This window comes from Genypterus blacodes, unplaced genomic scaffold (genome assembly GCF_046128005.1).
Source record: "Genypterus blacodes isolate CSIRO-AG114 ecotype Tasmania unplaced genomic scaffold, CSIRO-AGI_Gbla_v1 ptg000064l_1, whole genome shotgun sequence".
Taxonomy (NCBI): Eukaryota; Metazoa; Chordata; class Actinopteri; order Ophidiiformes; family Ophidiidae; genus Genypterus; species Genypterus blacodes.
Genome location: NW_027466876.1, coordinates 689,658 through 716,454, shown reverse-complemented (window position 1 = coordinate 716,454; position 26,797 = coordinate 689,658). Strand labels below are relative to the sequence as shown.

Genomic DNA, 26,797 nt, shown 5'->3' with positions numbered 1-26,797 from the left:
AGCTTACATTGGGTCCAAACACGAGAGGCTACTCTACTACACACATCTATTACAAATATTTCCCCTTTAACTAGATCGCCTGCTCAGTTTACCAATTTCAGGGAAGGATTTTGTAATTTGAGGCCATGTTGTACAACTGGGAGGCTCAAATTTGCAATTCATTTTCTTGGTTCAAACTTAAGTCTCCCGCAGACGGGCAGCTAGCCTTCACACGTCCTTCTCTATTTTATAAATTATAGATATAAGTGGCTCCTCGAGGTTCTGAATCTGTCGAGCACCACACACGGCTACGGGGGGAGAATTTTCATTTTCCTGCCCTGATTCTGGCAGGCGTGTTCGTCACTCTGAGACTCCGCCCGCCTTTCATTGGCATGGAAAGTCTTTTAGGAGGACTGATGGAGGCCATTGTGCCCGTCACAAACCACTACCCGCTAATGTAAGACATTAGAGACGACAGCCCAAATTTTATGGCCTGCGCTGGCTTCCTCTGCTCCTCCTCTGGCAAGTTATGAACTCCCAAGATTCACCTGAAGGTCACTGCACTGAAGGTCATCCTCCCAGGAAAGAGAAAAAAGAAGAAGAAGAGTATTAGCTTTGGCTTTTGCCCGCATCAAAAGACCTTTATCAAAGTCAGCGACCCCATAATACCTTATTTCATATGATCTACCCTTTTTCCTGTGTTGCTTTAATCTACATTATTAGAGAGAGATTCTTAAGGCTCGTCTGCCACAGGAAGTTTCTCCCAGCAGACACCGACGCCGATGCCGTAAATATCATAACCTTAGCGCTAGCAGAACATTGTGTTTGTTTTTATTTAAGGCATCAAGCCATCGTTCCTATAGAGATAAATGTACAGTGCGCAGTGGCAGTATGACCTCTAACTCCTCGAGGACCACAATGTCACCGTTCTGTTCCGAAAGTGTTCTGTCAGCATAGAACAAGAATAAATAGGTGAAAGTAAAAACCGTTACAGGGAGACAATTTACAAATCGACTAAAAGAAAACAGATTTTGCAATGAAGATTTTATGGTGATCCATTTTTGATCGTGTCCTTCACACTCACTCTGTAAACAACAACAAAAGATGCCTTAAAATTAAGCAAAAGTAAAATTGCAAATGTAACTTTAGACTGGAGAGGATGAATGAGAATGGTTTATGATGATATTAATTGAATTGAATTCATTTGTCTCTCTCTCTCATTCTATGCCCCATCTCTGCCTGTATTCATCTGCCTCTTCTCTGTTATCCGTCTTTGTTTCTCTTTCCCTCTCCACCTGTTTGACCTTCTCTGTGAATATTTCTTCACGTGTCACCTCCCTCTGCTCGGCTCTGTGCTGCTCTTTCTTCTTCCTCCATCTCCCGCTCTTGTCTCTTTCTCCTTTTTCTTTCTGTCTCCGTTCATTAATGCTTCCTTTATCTCTGCTTATGACTGTACTTTTATCTTTCTGTCCTCCTCTCTCCTCGTCTTGTGACTCCTTCTCTTTGCCGCGTCAGGAAATCGGAGATGGAGCTGAAGAGGAAGCAGGAAGAGGAGGAGAGGAAGATAAGGGATGAGGAGGAGAAGAGAATTCAGGTGCGTGTTGCTGTGGCCCCATTCATACAGAAGAAACTTGTCGCTGTGTAAAAAGTTAAAGGGGAAAAAAGTTCAAATAAATGGACCTACAAGCTGTTGTATACCATATTGGATAGACTGATTAGTTTTGAGCCTATCACATGTTTCTTCCAACTAATGTCACCATTATTTTAGGCATCGTCTGTTGTTATTGATTTTTATTCATTAGAGCAGCGATGTAATCACAATGGATCTCACAAGAACTCCTGCTTGACATTTCAGTTTCACCAATTCTCTACTCTGTCCAAACACGAGCCATTCGCTAGGTCACAGAGTTCCTGACAGATGTTGGTCCATAAATATAATTGTGTCACAAAGAATGTCCAGATAGTGAAGCCAGGACTATTTATAACCAGTCTCCCCAAGGAAATAAGGTTTTCACAAAGAAGTCAAAAGTGTGAAAGCAGGAAAAAAATGGAACAAAGGGTTTGTGTCCCTGCGTTTGTTCACATAGTCAGAGGTTTGTCTTCGAGGACAACAGAGGCAAAGTCCTGAATCCTCCCCAGTAACAGCTTTATGCCCTCTAATCCACTTCGAGCTCCTCTGGCAAGAACATCACCACATTTTATCTCTGTCCATCACTGTGTCTAATGGCCTGCTGTGTCACCGTCGCTCGCCCTCTCTCTGGGTGCGTTTATATGTTTTATACCATCCTTGTGTGAAGGACTAGAAAAGTCACGGACACTGGGTGATTATTGAGACTTGGTTTCCTCTTTGGAGTCTCGAGTAATTTTTATAGTTTTTAGTTGACACAAAAAACTAATTTTGGCTTGTGAAACTCTGCACGTTTATTCCAAACTCAGCAGTTTTCTACATGTCTAATTATTAGAGAGGATAACTTCTTGAAACAAAAGCTTTAAAGTTTACGTGAAAGCATTTTTAGAAATTGCATCCATTATAGCAGATGCTTTGAATATCTTATGAATTAAATTGAGTATGAAAAGAAAAATAGAAGGCGAGACGAAAATTATTCTTGCACACTTGCATTCCTGTCCTCCACTTTACAAACTATTTGTACACAAAGGAAATCAGCAGAAAAAAATAATGATTACTTTAATACTTTTATAACGGATAGTGAAGCACTTCATCATTCTAGGGATTGAATGAATTCAATGCATAGTTGACATACACACACATTTTTACTGTCATACTTGCACATGCATATTTCTGTTGAAGTCAAAAATGCCGACACATTGTGCTTTTTGTGTGAGCGTGTTTGAGAGGGTTTTTATAGTTCACAAAGTTACAGGGTTTCATGGTTGTCATCTAGCATATTGGCATTCTGTCCATCTGTTACCGTGGCAACTGGTTTCCGTTGGGACCCCAGAGCATCGGTTCAGATCAAGTGCTGCTTTTAGCAGTGAGTGCTGGTCGTTCAGATCAAAGCGGCTGGCCAGGGGCCCGGAGCCCCAGTGGGGGCTACCTCCTCCACTAACGCACGGCTGTCATCGGGTTTCACAGCACGCTCGGTCCTCTCTAAATATTCATGACTCCCACTGCAGTGTTTCACAGACGGGGGAGAGGAGAAGCCATCACGCTCAGAAATTTAGGATTGTTATTTCTCTGTTTTCCACACACTGATAGTTATGGCCCATATGTGGTAGAAAACTTCAGCAAAATACAAAACTAACTTTTTTGAGCTGAACTATTGACAGAATATGAGCAGTGGTGTAACGTATCAAAGAAGAGTAAATACAATACTTTGCTACAGTAATTGTTTCGGTTGCTTCTGCTGAGAAACTCATAGCCTCACAGTAGGTGTGGTGTTTGCCAGGTGGTGAGTGCCTGTAGTTCTGCCCAAAGAGTTACGTTGTGTCTTATCATACCCGAGAATTAGTCCTCCAAACTCCTTCTTAGATGGACGTCCTGCCAGCTGGCTCCCAAAGCTCTGTTTTGGTGAGCTTTGGATTCTTGGTCACTTCCCTGACCTCGGCCCTTCTTGCCCAGTTACTCAGTTTGGCCGGACAGCCACCTCTAGAAAGAGTCTTTGTGTTTCTAAACTTCTTCCATCTCACAATTATTGAGGCCATTGTGCTCTTGGGAACACTTAAAGCTTTGGGAACTGGTTTATACCTTTGCCCTGATCTATGCCTTGCCACTATTTTATTGCAGAGAGCTACAGAGAGTTCTTAGCACTTCATGGCTTTGTTTTTGTCCCGACATGCAGTGTGAATTGTGGGACCTTTTATACACAACCGTGTGCCTTTCTAAACTATGTACAACAATTCAATTTGCCACTAGTAGACTTCTAGACACACATCAAGGATAGCAAACAGGATGCGCCTGACCAGAATTTGAAGTCACTTCAAATTCTCTTTTACTGAAATATTCCAACAAGAGTCGGAATATTGAAGTAAAAGAGAGATTTCAGTTTTTGAATTGGCAAAAAGTTGGAAAAATGTTTTCACTTTGTCATTATGGGTTAGTGCGTGTAGATTCATGGGTAAGAAAGGCAATTGTATCCATTAAATCTACAACACAAAGCCTGTAGAACGTGAACAGGTCTGAACACTTTTTGAAACCAATGTCTACATACAGTATGCATGTGTATGTACACAGTGTGTGTGTGTATACTTTATTTTACATCACTTCATTAAGACGAATGTTTGCTCTTTTTTTTTACCTTTGGTCTGATATTCTCTAACCTTCCTTTTGTCTGAGCTACAGGCTGATAACTTGTTCCCTCAGTAGCAGCGACCCCTACATATCCCAGAGTCACTGTTAATATAAAAAAGCAAAAGAATCGCTCAATGCAGATCTAAAGAATGATTAATTTCAGGTAATGAGCCGACCGCATTTCCTTGTGTCCTTCCCCGCTGTGGTCAAGAAGCAATTTGACTTACGGAGGTTGTCGTATAAAGAGAGGTGTGAACGAGTCCATTAATCATTCTGCTTGGCCCCGCCCACCACCTTCGCTCCGTTCCTCCTTTAATGAACACAATGATCTACAGAGCCGGGCTGTAGGTTATCCCCCTGACAGCCGCTCGTGACCTACCCTGTATGAAGGAAGGTTAAACTGTGTGTGTGTGTGTGTGTGTGTGTGTGTGTGTGTGTGTGTGTGTGTGTGTGTGTGTGTGTGTGTGTGTGTGTGTGTGTGTGTGTGTGTGTGTGTGTGTGTGTGTGTGTGTGTGTGAGAGAGTGAGTTCTATGTAGTTTTGAGTTTTATATTTGCAAATTGCTCAAACACAAATTCCTGGACATATGTTAAACACTACAGGTAGGTGCTTGAAGGTAGCACAGGGAATCGGACATCACAGTGACTCCACAGGTCTGGAGCACGTAGGTCATGCCGTTGCACCTGTGTGTTTCTGTGTATTCAGCTGGAAATGGAACAGCAGATGTTGGCAGAGCGGGAGGAGGAGGTGTCCCGGCAGACCATCCTGGAGCAGGAGAGGAGGGACAGGGAGCTGGCTCTGAGGATCGCTCAGAGCGAGGCGGAGCTCATACCAGAGGAGGTCCAGAACGACTCGGGCCTGCGCAGGTACAAACACACAACCACGGCTTTCAGACAAATAACTACAGCATCAGTCTTCTGTCTGCCTTTAATTCTCTTTTTGACCTTTTGATACTGTGAAATCGATACTGGTAGCCCTCCGGCAGCAGGGAGCGGCGGTAAGTGCAGAGATCATGATGTAATCTCATGTAGTAGGACCTCTGTTTCATCGAGCTGATGGAGGACGAGTCAAAAAAAAGGGTGGACCACAACTCGTAGTGGATTATTTTAATAGCAGTATTGATATTTTGAAAGTTTAAAAAATCCAATAACAGTGTTTCATACTAATGTTCATTTATACATGAATAGATTGAGTTAATGTCGCGACAATGATTTCGAATCCTTTTTTTAATCGTTTCAGTTCTTATTGGATATTTGTATTGAGTAAAACATTTGACAGGACAATGAGCATACAATTGCAAGTTTGTATTACTCCTCAAACATCGAATAAGCGCCCAGAGTCAACCTAGTCGGACACACACACACACTCCCTGCCATTTAAGACTATAAAATGGGAAGATAAAAGGTGTATGTCCCCTTTAACACACCGAAGAAACCTCACACTCCTGTAATATCTTGGGTGAAAGACTTCCTCCTCTTCCTCCACGGATCATATGTGTATAACCACTTTTTCTTCTTCTTTCTTCTACCAGTAACGGCTCCTCAGTGCCATCGTCCCCCGAGAGAGCAGCGTAAGACGTGCCGATTTAACACTTTCATCCCGATCCTTTGCTTTTGACCCTTCCAACTGTAACAACTGTGCATGCTGTAACAATCTGCCAGCTAAACACGGCCCCACCTTTGTTTCTAATCAGATGCTTATTCTAACTGTGGCACCGCTTTAACGGGTACTTTTATTGTTCAGAGTTTACTTTGAAGGACAGCAGTAATTGTCATCACCCTAGGGACACGTTGATCCGTCCATTAATCAGTTCGGAAGGAGAATCACATGTCGGATCCGACTGGAAAAGGAATCACCTTTTCCCGTCCCTGATTGTTTTGACTTTATTGTACAGAGAGTTACAGTGCTGCCGTTTCTCATAATCCTTTAATCCTCTGTTCACAGTGGCGCTGCACCATCAAAACTCAAGAGCCTGACCATGTAGGTTACCTCTCCATATCGAAACGCCACCTGTGGCCCAGTATGGTTGCGTTTTTACACTCACACTTAAGTCTTTGATACCCAATTCAGATTTATTTTTGCATTTGCATTTTGCACACTTTAATCTGTTCATTATGTGTACACGGTTGAGTCCCGAAACAAGCTAGACGCACAAAGGAAGGCTTAGTTTCCGAGACGGAAGGTTTAACAAAACACTGCAATGAATACAAAGGAGACAGAAAAATAAATAAACAACGTATTGCTTTCTGAAGCACCGCGTTGACTTAATTATACTCGGAGACAGAGAAGGATTAGAGCGCCTCTCGCAGCTCGAGCAGTTAGTGGCAATGATCACCTCTGAGGCCGACAAGGTGAAATAGCTTTTCACTTGCGACGTGCGAGACGGAATGGTAAAGAAAGTCAGGTCTGTGTGTTAAGATGACGGTCACGTTCTGAGACGTCTCTTGCACACTATCACATTTACTGTGGCCCAAAACAGATCTGATTCCATTTCTTTTTTTTAAATTATGACTATTTTCTTTATCACAACACACAGAATTGGGTCACCTGTACCTTGGGGTGTAACTGCCACATTCCTTAGTTCAAGGCGAATGTTCGAGCCTCGTATCTGTTCTCCAGTCTACACAGTGTCATATCTACAGACCCCATCCATTCATATCTAATGAAACATTCTGCCGTTTCCATTTCCTTATACGCTGACAAGTCTTATACTGCAGCTTAGGGCGGTGTAAGGAAGGTAAACGTATATATTTATAGACGCATAACTTACAGCTTAGAGAGTTTTTGCCACCTCTTTGATCAGAAACACCGGCAGTGAAAGGTTGAACCAGCTCATCCTGTGTGTAGTAGGATGGTGCGGGTTGACGCAGTGTGTCTGTCGGTTGTAGTGGCGCACGCTGTTTGCAGTAGGTGGTAAAGCACCACTTCCTGGCCTCCACCACACATCTCCCTGCACTCAGCCTGAAGTGACCCACATCCGACGTCACTTAGAAAGCTGAAATGGATGCCTCACATCGTATGAGTCACCTGTAGCAGAGTCCATGTTACACCTTCACACACTTTCAGGATACTCTAGCCGCGTGATTCATGGTAGAACTTCATTTACCAGCTGGTTACACTCCACTCTCCTGTTTAATGTGTTATGCCGTCTAATTTGTCAATTTTAATACACAGCAGCAGTGTGTAATCCTATTAACCGCAACACAATTGGTGCTTTAAAAATACAACAGGACACAGAATTATAGTAAGGTCGACATTCAGACAGGTCATTGAGTATCTAGCAGTGGTTAAGGCAGCTGGTTTTTATCGGTCACCAGTCATCCAAGTGGCTTCTTCAGTTCTGAGTCCAGTCTGGCTCAAGGTGTGAACAACTCTGCAGTCAGTATTTGGGTTTAATGTTCAGCTGTAGAAAAGCCCTTTGAGATCACATTAACCGGTCCTCTGTGCACTACAATGTGTTCTAACTCTCGGACTGGAACCGTTATGCTTTCTAGGGAAGAAATGGCGAAGGAAATGACTGAACTCCTGGCTAGGTGGGTAGAGATCCTTCCTCCTAAATAAACCCAGTTCAGTGGAAATCTTACCAATCACACAATTCTTTTCCTGGAAATCAACAGAAATTTGAAAAACTTGAGTCGAAATGAAAGCATGTGAAGTATTGTATCATCTAAGAAGACAAGCTGATTATTTTACGATCCCTATCTAATAGATGATTTGATTCCTAGGGTTAATTCCCTATCAAAATCTGTCTTTACTTTTTTGTTGTTACTGTTTTGGGAATGTAGCATGAATGCTTTTTCGAACTGCTGGAACATTTGCTGCATCGTTTTGTTTGTGTTGTAACGTGAGCACTTTCTATAGAAAATACCAAAAAGGTTGATTTATATTTGAAATATGTTGAGATGATCGCACGAGAATAAGACAGTTAGGAAAAGCTGGGGAGTTATTTGGGGAGTTTCAAAATAGAAGGTTGTTGTTTCCAGGTATTATCTGGTGGTGTTCCTCAGACAAAAGTGTGAATGAGTGACGTCAGGTGTTGCCAGTGGGTCCTCCTGGTGTCCCTGTTCCGCTGTCTGTACCTAATTGGCTCAGTTCGCCTCTCCCTACAGCACACAGCTACAGGAAACAGAAGCAGAAGGTGACTGCAGGGCTCAGCAGCTTACAGTAGGTCGATGCCAATGCCACCGTGTGCTAATGGGAAACCGGGTACAGCTGCCTCACTGGTTTCAAGGCCAGCATCACTAATCACGAGCCTAGGAGCCACCCAATAGGATAAGAGAACAGCAGGGGGGTTCAAGGAGCACAGGGTCCTCCTCCAACCTCCCCGGCATTCTAAAAAGGGCAACTCCCGGTCACGGATTAATCAGGCTTGTCAGCGGCGCCACAGAGCAGCAAGCAGCATGCCAACAGCAAAAGCCCACAGCTGGAGAAGAGCTGTACGCTTTAAACTGTCAAACGGTCATTTATAATTGAACAGTGAGCTGCCACTCCAGAGCGGCTCCACGGCGTCACAGCACAGGCCACTTTTCAACTTCCTGGAGACTGAAACAGCATGCGTTTTAATAATGTTGCTCGCATTCCCCTCTGTAGATACATTGTCGCCCTTTTTTTTCCTTTTAACAACCACGCTGCTAATCTGAAATGACCTTTTTGTCCTTGCTTTCATTGTGATACACACTACTGTATGTACCAGCATCGGGGGTTTCCACGACTAGATGTTGATTAGGTTGGTCGACTAACTAGCACGAAGGAAATTTGTCTGCTAGCTTGCTGTTGTCGGATGCTAACGTCCTGACATTGAGCAATAGGCAGTATGTATCTCAGCAGCAAGCACAATAACTGAAGAAGAGCTGAAGAATGCTTTGTGTGTAGTCGACTCATTAGTCAACAAGTCGATGAAGCCCCCTAACCTGTATATACTTTTCATTAATATATGTATATGTGCCACTTTAATGACTGCCAAATGGGTGGGGTTCACCTTAAAAGCCACTTTGTACACTTGCCCAGAATTGTCTGACTTGTACCAAATTGATATTTCAACTGGAAAGGGGACTGATGCACCAGCTCCTTAAAAAAAAAGAGTATTTTATATTTTACAAGGTCGATTCCTTTTACAGCCACTAATCACACACACACGGACCCTTAATCGTTCTTAAAACAATTCTTTCCCAAATGCTTTATGTCGTCATTCCGGCATAAGTATTGTCTTTCATAATCACCGTAGTTATAGTTAAGCTTTACAGAGCACTTTTCTAAGTAATGGTAATACCAAAATGTGATATTAAGGTAGAAGTGCTACTGACTAATCTTAAGCAGAGCTCCTCCACCTCGTCTTCCCAGCGCCTCAGGTCCTCGACAGTGAAGTCTCCGTTATCTTTTCCGCTCTAGTCACCCTTCATCTACTTGCCGAATCAAGTTTTCTTTAGAGAGCCAACTTCTTATTTCCTCTCGGTTCAAGCAGCACACAGAACATTGCGTCCCAACAGTCTTGACGGCTCCAGCTCTGACCTCAGACAAAGATTATATGATTTATATTCATTCAAATAAATGTTTAATTCCACGTTTGCCTTGTGACTCGGCTACTCAACACTCCCTCTGAGCCCCGCCCATCTGGTTCTTCTTCACATGCTAACAGTTTCTAAATCCTGCGTGACCCGAGTAGTTGGAAACTTGGATCAGATAACCCCATCCTCTGATCCCCTCATCTGTGTCCCACTGTCCACAGCTGCATTGTGTTGTTGTTGTCGTTGACGACTTCCTGCATTCCTTCTTGTGTGTTCCGTCTGTTAGAGGTCCTCAGGTTCAGGCCTCTAAGGCGGCTGCAGGTGCCAAGAAGTTTGAGCTGAGTAAATGGAAGTACGCCGAGCTGCGGGACGCTATCAATACCTCCTGCGGTGAGTGTTTGATTATTTCTTCCTGTTTCTGTTTTCTTTTTGCACTCTGAGAATAGCCTCCCGTTAATAAAAAGGGCTAGTCGGGTCACAAACAGCATTTACTCAGATACAGACATGATTCTCCTGCCGGTGGGGAATATGAATTAAAAATCATCCGTTATTGCTGCGCTTTTTGAAACTCAATCGGAAATCTGCTAACGGACGAGGAGAACAACTGATGCAGGGTCACACAGGGGGCTTGAGCCTATCGCAGGTAAAGTTCCACCCTGTAAAGTTCCCACGTTTACTCAGGTGGGTATAGAATAACAAAGAGAAATTACCGAAAACATTGATTACCTAAAGGTTTTGTAATTAGTACTTGTGGTTAGACGTGGAGCATTGGGAGAATAACTGCCAATCAATACGTTTATATTACTGACAGGTCAGAGCCACAGCATTCTGACAACAAAAAGGTTTTGTCAAATAATTAAATTTAGAGGAACAGTGGGTAAAGAAATAAGAGCTTTGGGCACTAAATAAAGTATTTTCAAATGTTTTCACTCTGTTGAAATCAAGCCGAGAGTCCATGTGTCCTTAAAAGTGTGGCATGGTTGGTTGGAGCCGCTCTGTGTGAGTGTGTGTGTGTGAAGGAGGGGGGGGGGGAAACGACATCCGGCGGCATCCGGCAAATTAATGGTGGGAAGATGGAAGCCGTGGGCCACGGCACAGCACATAAACATGCAGAAATTAGTCCGTTAGCTCTTAACAGGGCCCCTCACCTCATCTCCCAGAGAGAGAGACGCGGAGAGAGCGACAGGAATACAGATGCGCGCATGTCCTCGCCTCCCCGTAATCTGCACTGACAGAATAAAAGTCCAACAAAGCACAGAGACAAGAGGTTGTTGACACGTGGCTGCAGATTTCATCGCTGCGGAAAGTCTGAGTCTTTTCTCTTTTTTTCCACAGAATGCACTCAGCGTTCATCCGACCTATAAGTATTTTGTTCATTTGATGTTACCTCAGCACTTAGTGTGCATTAAGCATCTCATTGCACTCTGTTATCCTGTGCTCTGCTGATGAATGTGTGAATTGTGTGTGTGTGTGTGTGTGTGTGTGTTGGACTTTACACACACCAACACACACACACACACACACATGATATTGATTGTGTTAAGATATTAATGGATGTCTGCAGTTGGATTACCAAATGTAATTTACTGTCAACATTCATTTGAATATCTGCCAGACATAATTTGTGCATATTCGCTTTACAAAGAGAGAAAACATTCCTACTTTAAGGTTCTGATCAACAACCGAACAAAGGTTTGTCCAGACAAAGCAGGAACAGTTTATTGTAAGCATAGTGGATATTTTTGGACGTTTACAGCTCTGTGCTGTCCGACTTGGCTTGGCTCAGACTAACATTAGCATTCCATTGTTCAATTCCACCTTTTTTCCCCCCTTTCAATGTTATTGGAGCCTGAACTGTCTGCTCATGTCTTAGCAGCCTTACTTCTCGTTTTGATCGGGAGTATTAACTGTGTCAGTGATTTGCTGTTTTTCCTGAACATCATCACTTGCAGACATCGAGCTGCTGGCCGCCTGCAGGGAGGAATTCCACCGCCGGCTGAAGGTTTACCACGCGTGGAAGTCCAAGAACAAGAAGCGAAACACGGAGACGGAGCAGCGAGCGCCCAAATCCATCACTGACTACGGTAAGCCTGAAAGCACCGACACCGCTTTAGTGTTTGCATCAGACTCTGACTCCTTCTGTTTCTCACAAGAGGGATGCTGGGAAATTAATTCCACCGGCACCAACCGATCAATTAACCTTCTTCATCTCTATGCATAAGCTTAGCTGATTTCTTCCTTTGAAGGCGGATGAATTGCGTTATGAGGATGACGGTGGAGTATCGTACTCTCCCTCGGAACGTTCAGTCCCCCCCCTACTCCCTCCTCTGCCCCTCAGGCCTGTGTTCACACAGGAGGAACAAATGGACTCTGTCTGTGACCTCACCTCATCTCCTTGTGCCACACATTGAGTTGTCATGACAACAAAGAGCTGGCTATTGTGCGCTCCCTTCAGACTACTGATTGGAGCGCACAAGCCCACACACGTCCTTCCATCCTTCCACCCGTGTCTCCATCGTGCCATTTGAGAGACACGGGATCATAATTTGAATCTGACCCGCCGTCTGACCAAACATGATCAATCATTTCTGCTGGAATTCTGTTTCCTTCCTGCTCTCTTCCCGTCTTCTTATGCATATTCTGTAGGACATATGGACAACTGGTAATTGTACAACGCGCCAGCTTTTCCTGAAATTACGATGCTGTTTGTTGTCAAGCACATCTGTCATTTTGTTTGTTCCTTTGCCCGAGAGCAGCGTCTGAACCGATAATGAATGTAACGTGGGGAAATCGTTGGATCGTGCTCCGTTCAAGCGTTCTGACAGAAAAGCTACACGGGGGGGCCTTGGGGAGCCGTCGGAGGTTCTTGGAACTTTGATGGCGGCGCGCACGTCGTGTACAAGTGCGAGGAGGACGGGGAAGAGTGAAAGTTTGGTCCGCCACCTGGAAGACAAATGCGAAACACGCGTTTTTGGTGTCGTAAAAGAGAACAGCAGAATCAATGCCATCTGTGTCCATTCATTCTTTTCTCCCTCTTTATCTCTATTCTTTCACCTCATCAGAACTCAGATCAGTTGGATGCATTATCATGATAATATTTAGTATGAGCATTGTTAGGACTAGTCATGCTGTATTTACAGTATCCATCATCAATCGTTCCATTCTGTTGTCTCTTTTCTGATTCACTGTTGTTGCTGTGTTACAACACTTTCTCCTCAGTCAGTCTGTGTAACCTGCATGTTTACTTTCAGGTCATGTGACTCCCGTGAGAAAAGCATGTAAGTGGTCCACTAGTGTGTGTAACTCTACTAACAACAGGCTGAACCCCCTCCCCCCCTTATTAACCTGCATTATGATGTAGTTTGGCTAGAGGTTTGCTGTTCACTTGGGCCTCCCGTCAGCCTCGGGCTCTCTCCGTCATCTGTTCAGCTTCTGATGCGTCAATTTTCCATTTAGAAGCAGAAGTTCGAAAGCAAGAGAGAGTTTCATTTTCACGTCAAAATAAAAAGATGGGGGAAAAGAAACTGTGGCATCCAGGCCTGACAGATTTCCTCCTTTTGTGAATGCAAAAGTAAAATATCAGTAACAGCAAAATCAAAGCATTGATTTTTTTTGTCATGATAAATGTCTTCATAACTGTCTGCTATCCTTCTAAAACATGTTCCCAGAATTTCAGAAAGAAATGTCTGTCTTTTGTAGCTTAGGTTCATCTTCTTGACTCTAAAAAAAAATCAATGTTCTCTAGCGTTTTCCTCTTCTCTGCTCTAAGGCGTCTCCCGGTAAAGCTGGGATGAGAGAGGAAACTCAGTTTGGGCTTTTTTCAACACAAAAAAGAATAATTGAAATCAAATTAACCGTCGTAATCGTTTGTGTATCCTTTTATTGATTGATTTCTGTCTTATTAGTAATAACTCCTAACGATGTGAGAATGAGGCTTTTTTTGTTATTTCTGCTTGTAAAAGATGAAAATTGAAAATCTCAGCGGAGACGCGGTGGAGCCTCTGGGCTGCTCTGTGGGAGGGATACATTCCTTTGCTTTGCGCTCTTGGTGGAGGTGAACGTAGCAGGGATTTCCATGGCAACTGCCGCCGCTTATTGAGATGTGTGTCGTGTCGCTTTGAAAGCACAGAGACGCGGTATCCACTTTATGACTGTTGCGCCAGTGCCAGCACTCGGCACCATTATGGAGACGCCTCCCAGACAGCTATCACAGCGTGATAAAGAGACGAGGTAATTTCTCCCAGCTCTTAAGTCTGCTGTTATTGATGCGCCCTCAAAAGAATTTTCCCCGAGAAAAAAAAAAGGTAGAAAGCTTTGGAGGCGGAACATAGTATCACGTTTACAGCAGTGTGACGGGAGGAGAAAAAGAAGGCCGACACAGGCGCTGATTAGAGGAGAAAACATTGTTAAAGTGTCATCGTTCATGCAGCAAGCAGACTTAGCTTTGGCTCATCCCGGTTCCTGTTCAGCTGTATGAGCCGTACGGGAGGTTAAAAGCCAGAATAAAAGGGAGCTTTACTGTCTGGGGAATGTGGAAAATTGTCTTCAACTCGTCAAAAAAAACAAAAAAATCAACATTAGATCATAAAGTGTCAAACATGTGGCTGATAAAGACGGAGCTTTGTCAGCGGATGATAAGAGGGAGGAGAGAACAGAGGACTTCACTTTCATCAGCACCCCTCTGATCTCCACCAGTTAAAAGAGGGGGGACATAAATGGACTCACCTCTGCTCTCCCTTGCTGCACCACCGCTTTGCACACCAAGTGAAAACAAACCTTTAAGTACAGTGTCTTCAAGGCCCCCCTCTGGAAATCCACTGAGGACCTGAGCCAAACACTGGCTTACTAGCTTCATATTGTGTTTGGTGGGTGTGTGTTCATCAGCTCAGGCCTATAGACACATTTCTAAGACGAACTCCCTCCTGAATTTTACTATAAAAAGTGAGGAAATTAACCAGAAATCGAATGTGTCCACTTTAATTATAAAAGCAATATATTCAATTCCATAAAAGAGGTGTGTGTGTGTGTGTGTGTGTGTGTGTGTGTGTGTGTGTGTGTGTGTGTGTGTGTGTGTGTGTGTGTGTGTGTGTGTGTGTGTGTGTGTGTGTGTGTGTGTGTGTGTGTGTGTGTGTGTGTGCGCGCGCCGTTGATGTCTCATGGAAATTCACCTTTATGATTTGTTAATTGCAGAGACAAACTTGTCGGTTTGCATAATGAAAATGTCCTCTGGGGTTTTGAGACTCTGTTTGTTCTGTGGTCACAGCTTGAGTCGCCGCCCCGCGTCACTTAGCGGATGTTTGTCTACAGTCTGTATGTACACCAGCAGAGAGCGCTTTGAGCCTCACTCCAGACGCTCGCTGAGTTCCCCCGAAGTAGCTCAGGTATTCGGTATCAGGGAAGCCAGGAAGTTCGTCTTTGTAGGACAAATAGTAATCAGCGGCCTGGCAGGGAAACATACAGGGCTGCGTGGAGCCTGTCTGGCAGGAACTCAGATCGTCCCTCTCTGAAGAATATGTCTCACTCTCTCTCTGCTGCTGCTTCGTCTAGACAAAGTGGGCTTTTGTCTTCCTGATGGGTGAACATCAACATGTCAACATCTTTTTTCAGAGGTGGTGGAACGATGTGTTGCACTGTGACAGGTGGAGCTGCAGATGAATGATTTTGATAAGTTGTTTACATCTTGGATTCAGTTTTGAAATATTATTTATTAAAAAGAAAGATAGATGATTTAGTTTCACTCCAAAATACTAACTCCCTTATTGATGCTCACAAAGCTTGTTCTGAAATGAATTGGCCAAAATCTATAATGAGCACTAGAGTTGAGCAGTTAAGTTGTTGATCAATGACGACTTGACAATTCTGACTGCCCTCTGCTGGAATTGAAGAGAAGTCCAGTTAAATTGTATCAGTGTCTGCTCCACATAAAGCTCCAACACATCCAGATGAATTCCATCTCCATGCTGTATGTTTAAAAATCTTTATATAAAAAATCTATAAAAATTCAACAAGCCATAGAAATTGAAAAATGTGATTACAATTAGTTCATGAATTTAATGAGATAGAGAAAAATGACCCTTCATTTCAGCAAATCTGTTTGTAGTGGAAACATTTTGTTTTATTTGGAGCTGGAAGATTCTTCGCTTGTTTTTATAAAAGTAAGATAGTAGTCATAGAGGATACTGCAGCTGACTGCTCTGCTGTTGAACAAGTCATTAAAAAAACATCACTTTGAATTTAGTAGTCACATTTTTATTTGTAAAGCTGAATGCAAGATGAAACAACTCATTAAAATGGAGACTTTGGACAGCCTGATGTCTCTCCAGTCCTCCTTGTACGACGTAGAGGAGAATCTGTGCACTTCCTTATTTCACGCTCCACTCTGTAGAGAGACGCTCAAACCGTGGCTGTTTTATGTTTTAATACGAGCTGCAAACCCGTTCATAAACATCTGCCACGCTTGGCCTCGCTGATTTTCTTCCTCCGTCATCAGCACGGCTGTGATCTTTGCTGACCCTCCTCCTCCTCCTCCTCCTCCTCCAGCAGCACTGCTCACTCTCTACCAGGGAATGGATTTGACATTCAGATCTGACACCTGCACCAAAGGGGCCTAAATGTTTACATGCAGCTGAGTTCCCACTGTATGGATGTTCATGAAGAAAATAACAGTCCAGATTCTGTGTTCCATTATATTCAGCCTTTTTTGTTCTTTATTTCTCCAAAAAAATATGTTCAGGCAGAGATCACATTTATAGAGTTCCTTTACATTACAGTGATAATCCTTAGTTGTGTATTTCCTCATGTGATGACTAGCTGAATGAACAGAATTGCATGATGTAGTTGGTGACACCTTCTATGATAGATAGAGAGATGAATGGACTTTATTGGTATAGTGAGCGAGATTGTGAAGGGGTTATTTTGTTTCCTGAATGATGAAAACTTCAGCTTTACAGTCAGCTTTGCCTCATGTAGCTTGCACAGGAGTCTAACATTGAAGGTTTTCATCACACAAAGTGTCTAAAGAAATGTCTCCAACAAATCATTCAGCTTTATTGTCTTCTTTGTGGTCCCTCACTCGGCTCCAACATGTTCCAAACAAAAGACAGCTTCAGTAGATTTACAAGTATGTTTCATGACAATGCTCAGCAAGTGTGAGTATTTGATTTGCGTCCCTCCTTCTGCTCATTCAGTTCAGGCAGCCATTTGATGAGCTGGACAGAGGAGCTTTGACAAACCTAGTCTGGCTTTATGTTTTGCTCAATACGTTTGACAAGTCGGGCCCACGAGCCAGCCCACCATCTTTTTTTTATTTTTCTTGTGAATGCAACAAACCAGAAAATCTGTCTCTGGGTGCCTTTTTAGGATTCTGACGCAGAGGACTGTTGGCTCGAGTTGAAACATCCCTGCGATTTCACACAGCACAGTGGAGATCTGCAGTCAGGATAAGCAGCTGATGTCTGAGGAAGCACAGCACTGTTCATTTAGTTCATACACAAGTTGAAATACATAACTAAGGTCACTTTAAAGTATGTGGTTAGTACATTTTTGCATTTGGATTATCCTGATCACCGGTCTGCATGTAAACATAGTCTCTGACCTGCATGGCTGCTTTTAAACTGAAGGACCTGCCTAACTTTACTTCCCATCCAATTTTTACAGCCCAGCAGAATTCCGGCCCGCCCATCCCGGCGCGACAGTACGAGGTGGCCATGAACCGGCAGCAGCGATACTTCCGCATCCCCTTCATCCGGCCGGGTGACCAGTACAAAGACCCCCAGAACAAGAAGAAGGGCTGGTGGTACGCCCACTTCGACGGGCCGTGGATCGCCAGGCAGATGGAGCTGCACCCTGACAAACAGCCCATCCTGCTGGTGGCAGGTCAGTACGGGACCGGAAGCGGGATAAAAGGCCTTTGGGTGCCACAGGAAAGGCCGATTTGTGTCACATATCTAAAGGCTTTATCCTCTTTGTGGTGGACGTATTGGGACAGCTCAGACTCGGCTTGTCAGGCTCAGTAAATATATTTCTAAAGGTGCAATCCTGAGAGAGCCCTTTGCTTTTACCCATCATGAGATTGAGTTTCTTGTCTGACACCTCAGTAATGAGACACCCACTTAGGGACTGAACCAGCTGATATTAATTTGCACTGATGAGGGGCAGGATTGCTTTCTAATTACTGATAGATTTCAGCTGGTGTCTTGGCCTTCCATGCCCTTGTGCACCTCCCTTTCTTCATGTCTTTAGCAGGTTTTCCCTGCGTCGGTTTACATTATTACACATAACTTAATCTCTGAACATATTTGTTTTGGTTTCTTTGTATGTATGGATTACTTGGCTTGTTACCAACATCTGGTGGACATTTCACATCAATAGCACCTTTAGAAATATATTTACTGAGAGAAATGGTGACGTGTTCAATTCTTATTTTAGCGGCTGTACATATATAAACATTCAAGACCTTTATCTTGATTGTAAATAGATTTATTTATATGTTTGCATGTATCTTTTTATTTCTGTGGAATTGCATAGACTTAAAACATTAATTCAGGCAGTCTTGGCAGGGATTTCCACATTTTCACCTGCCAAATTTGAGGATATCCACGGTGCCAAATGTGGTAAATAAAAGCTAAATACAATAAAAATAAACTATTGCAACGAAGCTTAAAGACGTGTGCCTCCAGAGGGCAAAGACCAGAGGGAATGCTGAGTACTGTAGATAAAGAAAGGGAGAGAATGGGAAGAAGTCCTCATGTCGACGTTCAGACATCGAAAGAAACTCTTTGTGTGTGTGTGTGTGTGTGTGTGTGTGTGTGTGTGTGTGTGTGTGTGTGTGTGTGTGTGTGTGTGTGTGTGTGTGTGTGTGTGTGTGTGTGTGTGTGTGTGTGTGTGTGTGTGTGTGTGTGTCAGGGCGTGCTGTGACAGATGGCAACAACATTAATGAAAACAGACTTAAAAGATGAAGTTGTTTAGTGAAATGCTCATATTTCTCCTCAGTGGTATTTGCTCACATTGGATTTATGAGTCTCTGTCAGTGTGTGTGGCATTTTTGAACATCATCAATCTAAAGAAATAACCATATTATGCTAAAATAGTTGTTCTTTAGAGACGCAGCCTGGACTCGACAGCAGCACTGTGAGTGAGTTACTACCTCATATAACACTGCATTGTGCCACTTACTGTGTTTTGCTGGCCCGCGTGTGTATGAGGAGTGAATTATGACGCCTACTGTCTCTGGTGTTGCTCTCATTCTTCCTTTAGATTCACACGTTACAGTCGTTCACAAACTCTTCCAGCAACTTTCCTTTGTTTAGCCAGAAGGAACCAGAACACCTATTTGGCACTGGGTCAGACACAAGCTGCTCCACCCTGCACAGGAAGACCAGAGAGTCTCGTCTCTTCCCCTAAAATCAAAACATCTCGCTTCATGTATCAAAACTGAGAAGGGAAAAGTTAAAAGTGGAATCTGAGAAACTGAAAACCTAATTTTTGTGTTTCTTTCAACTTGTTTCTGTTGCATTCGTTCTATTTTAAGATGCTTTTCCTCCTGGAACAAGTTGGAATTTGTTGAACAGGTTGAACTAAACTCACTTCTCTGCCACAAAGTGAATCAGATTTCAGGACTCAATATTGCGTCAGAGTGAGAAGTTAGGATGGAGGATTCGTTGTTGGGGGAGAATTTTGTGTTTGTTTGAGTTTGTGATACACGATCGTCTCTTGCAAGGCTAAATCCAATTTTGTTTTCCTCTTTCAGGCAAGGACGACATGGAGATGTGCGAGCTGAGCCTGGAGGAGACGGGCTTGTCCAGGAAGAGGGGAGCGGAGATCCTTCCCCGGCAGTACGAGGAGATCTGGGAACGCTGCGGCGGCGTCCAGTACCTCCGCAGTGCCATCGAGAGCCGACAGGCCCGACCCACCTACGCCACGGCCATGCTGCAGAGCATGTTCAAGTGAGAGGACGGCCTCCGGCTTCAAACAAAGGGACGAATGCACCAGCTACCTAACACGGATGGAGTCTGAGGATCTGACTGCAGGGCATTCAAGTGAAGAGCGAGTTTTTTTCTTCTTCTTCTTCTTCTTCCTTCTCCTCTTTTGTCTTCTTCTTCTGTTCTGTTCATTTTGTCCTTCTGGCTGACTTTCAGTTCCTCCGAGGGGGAAGATTAGCATCGAACCCTATGCAGAAGAATTATGCTAAAATGATCACATCCAGTTGTTTTCCACGGAATTCCGTTCCCCCTAATATTTCTGCAAGTTTTAACTACGAAGCCTTAAAAAACTACTTTAACAGGGTTTGATTGCTGAAAGTAGGACTTTTTCAACGCTGCCTCCCCAAACAACTACGTTACTTTGATTAATTCCTCTATAGATATGCATTCCTGATTACACTGAAGTCTCGCTGGTCCGTCTCTTCCATAGTTTAACAGCTAGCCGGTGGTCCGCTCCATCTTTAAAATCTGCTGTTTACATCGTCTTCACGGGCAAAACTTGCACAAGGATTTGTCGACTCTCCCGTGCGAGTGTCAGGTTCCTCTGTCCACACTTTTCCTCAAGACTGCACTCGTAATCCAGTCAAAGGTTTGATAACGTCGAGCGTCTTTCCTGTCCTTCCAACCGAATGTAAGTGGAGACATTGTGGATTTTCTTTGTTATGTGGTGATTCCTGTTTGGTTTTTTGTCTTTCTGTCCTCGTTACGTGTGATTAAATATGGAACGCTAATAAGACTTTGGGGCCCAAACATTCCATTCCTTTTAGGCACAGAGATGTAAATCCAGCTCCGTGATGATTACACTCAGTCATTGTGTCAGTCTGGCCTGATAGGGTCTCGCCATACGGACACAACATATGGACTAACAGTGAATTATGCAACTCCTCACACATTACTTCCCACATCCTTTCAGCTGTTAGAGAGCGGATTTGCCAAACATCTTAACAAGTCATCCATCCCCCACATTCAGTCTTAAAGGTTTGATCTTCTGACACATGGAACAATGATCCTCCCCCCCTCCCTCCCTTCCCCGAGCAGTTGGAACCTTCCAGATTTCAGTTTTTATTGAAAGCAGCCTAAAGATGAGACGATTAACCGGAAGTCATTCATTTAATTTCACTGTAAATTGAATTATTTTGGGGGTTTTGGGGTTTTATTTTAAAATAAGCTAAATTTTTATGTAATTTTGTGCTCTGTTTGTTAACTGGATGGACACTTATCAATCAAAGCTAAACGATTAAAGGATTAATCAACTGAATAACGACTACAATAGAGAATAATCAGTTGCATCATCCATCCATCGGTCCAACTGATTACGTTTTGTTTTTTCTAACCTGTCTGATTCAGTTTTATTCTAATAATCGATCTATTAAGATGTTGTTTTCTCTGTATTAGAGGCTGATTGGTCAAAGCACTGATTGGTACTCGCCCTCAAACTGGAACATTCATTGACAAACATAACACTGAACATTTTCTAGAGCGCGAGTATGTGAGTCCCATTACAACTGGAATGTGAACATGTATTTTTAAAAACACTTTGTACTCGGGCGGCTCTGGCTCGTAAAAGTTTGTTGAAATAAAGCAATAATTTGTGCTAACTAAGCCGAGAAAGTCCGGGGCGATGCCATGTACACACACACACACACACACACACACACATATGCACACACAGAGACAATCTGTCATGACGCCCACATGAACACTGTTAAACTTGATCCTAAGGCCTGGGTTATACTTGACGTTAACTACGCATGATGGCTGCCACGCGTGTCCTGTGTTCATTTCAAGCCTCTTCAAGATATAACATGATGTAATACCTTAAAAAAAAGTCACGGGGGCAGATTTGTCAACGTTTGTCGGAAAGGCTCCCCCTTATTTGCCTCTGTTCTGCCCCAACGCCAACAAAGGTTACAGTCTTTGTTTACACTATTGAGCAAAATCAGAAAGCAATTTAGGGATAATGTCTCCGTCCTCACATCGCCCCCTAGTGGAAATTGCGCCTCCACACTGAAACAAGTGTGCGACCACCTATGTGCAGAAGCAAATGCGTAGTTAAAATAGAGTATAATCCTGAGATTTCTCTTTGCGCTGTGCCACCAAAAACAGCCAACAAAAACATGAATCTGTTGCCGCAAAGTAGTAGATCCCCTTTACCCGTGGCACTAACACACGTGAACATCTCCTACACATGCAAAACCTGTAAGACATGTTGGTATGTTGTCATAGAGGCAACCACGAGACTGAAAGGATCAGCCAAAGACGAAAACCTAAAGAGGAAGGCTGAAAGTTTGGGCCGACACGAAATCAAATTTACCCAATCAACACACGAGGGGCGAAGATGAGAAACACTTGATCTGATTGGTCGGATTGAGCTTGGACACGTTTAAAAATGAATCAAAGATCAGTGCAGTCTTGATTCCACTGCAGTCGAGTGTAAAAAAGGTACGCAGGTCCAACACAGCCTAAACTTGATTGGGAGATACTGTGTGTGTGTGTTAACGCCTGGTGTGAAGGGTGGAGGGATTGCCGTTGACATTGAAGCCCTGAGTATTTGATGATGACACTGTAGGGTCACCCTGAAACACCAAACTGTCTGACATTTGTTAAGATCCGTTTCTCTGCATTCGTTACAATCATTCCCCGGCTGTTTTCATCATTTTTCTAACGCTGATCTCTCTAACAGATGAATAAAATACATTCCATGTTCCATTCAGCACAGCTCTTCTCTGTCATTGACTCCAAACACTTAGTGAACATCAGTCTAAATGACCTATAGCAGTGGTTCCCAAAGTGGGGGGCGCTACTGCAAGGGGGGCGTGGCGCGGGATCGGAAGAGGAGCGATATGAATAAGTGCCGCCTCAGGTCAATGAATGAAGCGACTTCTGATCTATATAAGGGGGAATGGAAACGTTTGGGAACCACTGGCTATAGGATGTGAGTAAAAACACAACTGATGCATGCAAACTGGTGACAAGGACCGTTAATGCCATGAACTCAGAACTCAGGACCGTCCCAGGACCTTCTTGCTTCTCGCTCCCACCCATGATTGCTGCTTCAAAAAAGGCGTCTTATCATGGCTAGGAGAAAGGCTCAGAACTTATCAATCAGCCATTGTAAATTCAATAAGAAGAAGAAGCACTTGTAACGGTGTTTGTCCATTTATTTCTATATATTATCACAGAAGAGCCCTTTTAATACATGAGCTGTTATTAGTAGCTGTGTTGGGTTAAATCAACTATTAAACTACAGAGACGCATACGGGGACGGCAGACGTTTACAAAAAACAGTCCAGAGTGGATCGATACGGTCTCGATTGATGCTGCAGAGGCGCTCGACATCGTCTGCTGAGCTCCGCCTTCGTTGCCGCGCTGGTCGTGGCTGCACACGACGTCTGTCAAACGGTTTTGTTTTCCCCAGAAGGGAGTTTGTCCTTTGCTGTGGAGCTCGGAGCGTGGACGAGTGTTTTTTTGAGTCCTCACACTTTTGGCTCAGCGGCGTCTTTGATGTTTAATTGGACCTGTGAGGCCCTGATGAGTGCCGCGTTCCTGCTGAGTCATTTGTTTCATCGCGTCTAGAGGGGGGAAATGAGAGAATGTCAACACGATTGTTTAGTCACTAAACACACAGGTTCACACACACCAATATGTCTGTTTACTGATTAGACTCATTTCTTACAAAAGCTTGGTAACATTGCAAGCAAAAACTGCAGTATTTACAGACTTTCCAATCTTCAGAGGGAATTATTGTAGGTTGATGTATGAACAGGTGAATTTGAGGTCCTTGTAAAGCGCTTCGGATAAATAAAAGCTTCAAACCAGGTCCAGTTAAGAACAGAAGAAACAATTTGGAATGCAGGAATTTTCTATGTAATAAATCAAAAATGCTACTTTTTCACAGTGCATACTTCTTGTTCTAAAGAGCTCAACCTGGCATTCTCCTGTTGTTGCCCCCTCAGGAGACCTACACTAATAAATGTGGATTCAAAGTGAAGATTGTTCAGCATGTGTGGATTTATCAGACAAAAAGATTGGAGACAAAACTGGAAAAAAGCAAAAAAATATCATTTCACACTCATTAAAGGACTTAGGAATTAGAATATAATTAAAAGAATTAGTCACACAGAAAGTTTCCTTCAGGTGTTTTGTGCTTTCATGCCAATTGTTGTGCAAATCCAGCCTTTATATAACGACCTCATCCAGAATACAGCAGAGCTCTGATCATCTATCAAGCGCTCCATGATCCACGGTTCATTTCAGGTAACCTGGAAGTCCCCTTACTCATCTTGGTTTTATTTACTCTGTTTTAACTGTGATTTATATTTTAGACCACCCAAAAATAAAATATTAAACGTTCTGGCTCTGTTTTAAGTGGTTTAAGTGAAGGATCTGAGATTTCACCAATCATAGTTCATCACATCTAGTAGAAACAAACTAAATCAGCCTTTTTTTCAGTGGAAGTTTGAGTCGTGAAAAGTAACTTAAGAGGCTTTTCTGTCCCACCAGAAGGAGAAGAAGAAAAAACTATGGAGTCGAAGTTTTGGACCTTAAAAGGGGCAAAGTTCGAGTGTCCATATTGCTTGAATACATTGTCCCGTGTCCCTCTCTGTCTGAGATTTGAGACGAGTGTCAAACGCTCAAAGGTCCATCGGTTTTCTCCTCCGTGACCTGGGCCTCCTTCCCACTCTGCCACAAACCGTAGGAAATGAGCAAAAGAGCTCAGTTGTCCCCTTCAAATGTTTCCTCTCCTTCCTTCTAGACTTTCATTTGAACAAACCACTTCTTAATCAAAGCCACTTTACTAGTGAGTCATTTGGCACAAATCTGCAGAAACTTCCAGGATTCCTGAATCATTTCTTAGCTCAGGAACTACATAATGACATATTTTCTAAGGATTTTAAACTGAATTTAAACAGGGGAGCTTGTGAGCTTCTGTGCTTACCTTCTGTTGTATTCTCAGGTGCCGTCCAATCCTACATAACTGTCTTAACTGGCCAAAGCAGGGAGGGAGAAGCTGTCCTTGTATCTGTGAAAAAGGACAGGAAAACAAAGCGTACGTGTGTGAACGTCAAACTGCAATCACAGCAACTCTGCAAATGCACCGAAACGAGACTCCGCCAGCTCTCAAACTGCAGGGAGCTCGGGGATACTTGTCTTTGTATCCATAAAAGAGATTCAGGGTGAAGATATCACAGAAGACCTGCAAATACTGCAAATGTGCTGAAATACAACAGAGTGGAAGAGAGAGAACAGAGGTGGAAAATAAAATCAAATAAAAATGTTCCTGGCAGAGTGGAGGGAGTCGTCCCAGCAGGAAGATCAGTCTGAATGGAGCGGGAGGCGGCAACACTTTCAGCTGATTACACACTGGAGGATAAGACACACACACACACACAGACACACACACACGGCTCTCATGTCCTCAGATGTTTTACCTGCATTTCTGTGCTTGTGTTTGAGCTTCTGTTGGTGCTGAACAATCAGATTAGTGTCTCTGATGGAGCTCGAGCTTTTCCTTCGCATTTCCAAGCAAAATAAAATAATCCGACGGCTCAGACACTTTGATTCCGCTTCACATTCCCTCCTATTCCACCCGAGGACAGTTTCTCCTGATAATTATGTTCACATGAGCTCCATTTTATTCTATTTCGTGGATTTCTTTCCCCTCTTTTCCTCCCCTCAAAAGGTCAACCCTGCTATAGCGCCACCTAGAGGCCAGAAGCCATCCATTTCTACAGGATCAGTTGAGTCACAAGTCCTATAACGTCATTTTCTAACGAGCCGATGGTTCCGTGTGGTCATGTACCTGCACACGGCTCCTTGGCCGCCAACGACCTCACATCGGCCTCCGCGGCGACAGTAGTCCGGCTGGAGAACACACACACTCTGACAGGGCTGGTCGTCCACGGACAGATACCCCGGGTCACACTGACACTGGGCCTCCTTCGTCCGGCTATTCACCACGCAGCCGGAAAACTCGCCGCAGGACAAGAACTTACAGGGATCGGCCTGATCGGCTGGAAGGGAAGGTGGAGAAACACAGAGACGACATTAGTATGCAGGAGCCGTGTTTCACATCCTGCCTTTAACCACTCGTCTCTCTCTCTCTCTCTCTCTCTCTCTCTCTCTGTGAAATGCGTTGATTTTAATGAGATCTTCAAGTATAGTTTTGCATTGAAATGTGAAATTTATTCTCTGGAGTCAATTGTTCTGAGGCTAATCTCTCTCTCTCTCTCTCTCTCTCTCTCTCTCTCTCTCTCTCTCTCTCTCTCTCTCTCTCTCTCTCTCTCTCTCTCTCTCTCTCTCTCTCTCTCTCTCTCTCTCTCTCTATCTATCTAGACACTTGTACCTTTAGATTCCACATCTTGAATCACAAAATGCATACTTCTAACTGAAAATATCAGGAAATAAATCCACATTTCTTTAATACTTTTACATCTACATCCTTCCACATGAGTACTTCCTGATCAGATCTGTATCTAAGTTCATCCTTGATGATCTCTGGGAAGTATTTTGAATGGTTTATTTAGGTTAAATGTGCATTTTAATTCATATTTATACAGAATGACATCACAGAAGCACATGGCCGTGATCTGCAGTGAACATCATGGCTTCTTGGGGGTCATAGGTCAGCCAAACGACAGCTGATTGGTGCATGTGAGCGCCAGGGAAAGCTGGTAGAAGCTCTCCCATTGGATGAAATCTGCGCCGATCAAGTCAGTGTAGGCGGGAGAGAGAGTTATAATCACAGCAACTGATTGATCACTCTGTTTGTTTGTTTCAGGACAGTTCAAGCTTCAGAATGACGGTAAGACTGCAAATCTATTCCATATTTTTTGGGGGTAATGGCTGAGAGAATGTTAGAACCTTAAAATAGATTTGAAATGCCCACCTTTGTTTTGTTAAAAGTGACTGTTTCCAACTCCAACTGGTTCTGGTGAGCACATGCTTACACAAACAACCACCATAGGCACAATGTTGTGTGTTTCCACGTGTGTTTATTGAACGGTGCTGGTCACTGTGAGGTCTGGGTCGGGCAGGGTGAGTGCTCAGATGGCTTTATTGATCTCATTGATTTGTGTGTGAGGA

At 43.5% G+C, this 26,797-nt stretch overlaps 1 protein-coding gene across 6 annotated transcripts in view; it reads left to right on the top strand.

The window, feature by feature from the left end:
* The window catches only part of LOC143004089 (unconventional myosin-VI-like), an 84,070-nt gene extending 61,654 nt beyond the window's left edge, over window positions 1-22,416 (top strand). The window contains exons 27-36 of one of the 6 annotated variants that reach the window (XM_076154945.1): window positions 1,495-1,573; window positions 4,933-5,093; window positions 5,759-5,797; window positions 6,172-6,207; window positions 7,722-7,760; window positions 10,018-10,121; window positions 11,684-11,815; window positions 12,983-13,009; window positions 17,388-17,606; window positions 19,480-22,416. In XM_076154945.1, coding sequence (XP_076011060.1) covers window positions 1,495-1,573; window positions 4,933-5,093; window positions 5,759-5,797; window positions 6,172-6,207; window positions 7,722-7,760; window positions 10,018-10,121; window positions 11,684-11,815; window positions 12,983-13,009; window positions 17,388-17,606; window positions 19,480-19,679 — 1,036 coding nt within the window. In that variant the 3' untranslated portion in view covers window positions 19,680-22,416. The remainder of the gene's footprint in view (window positions 1-1,494; window positions 1,574-4,932; window positions 5,094-5,758; window positions 5,798-6,171; window positions 6,208-7,721; window positions 7,761-10,017; window positions 10,122-11,683; window positions 11,816-12,982; window positions 13,010-17,387; window positions 17,607-19,479) is intronic. The other 5 variants (XM_076154947.1, XM_076154946.1, XM_076154949.1 and 2 more) reach the window with 5 other exon arrangements.
* Window positions 22,417-26,797: the final 4,381 nt, after the last annotated feature.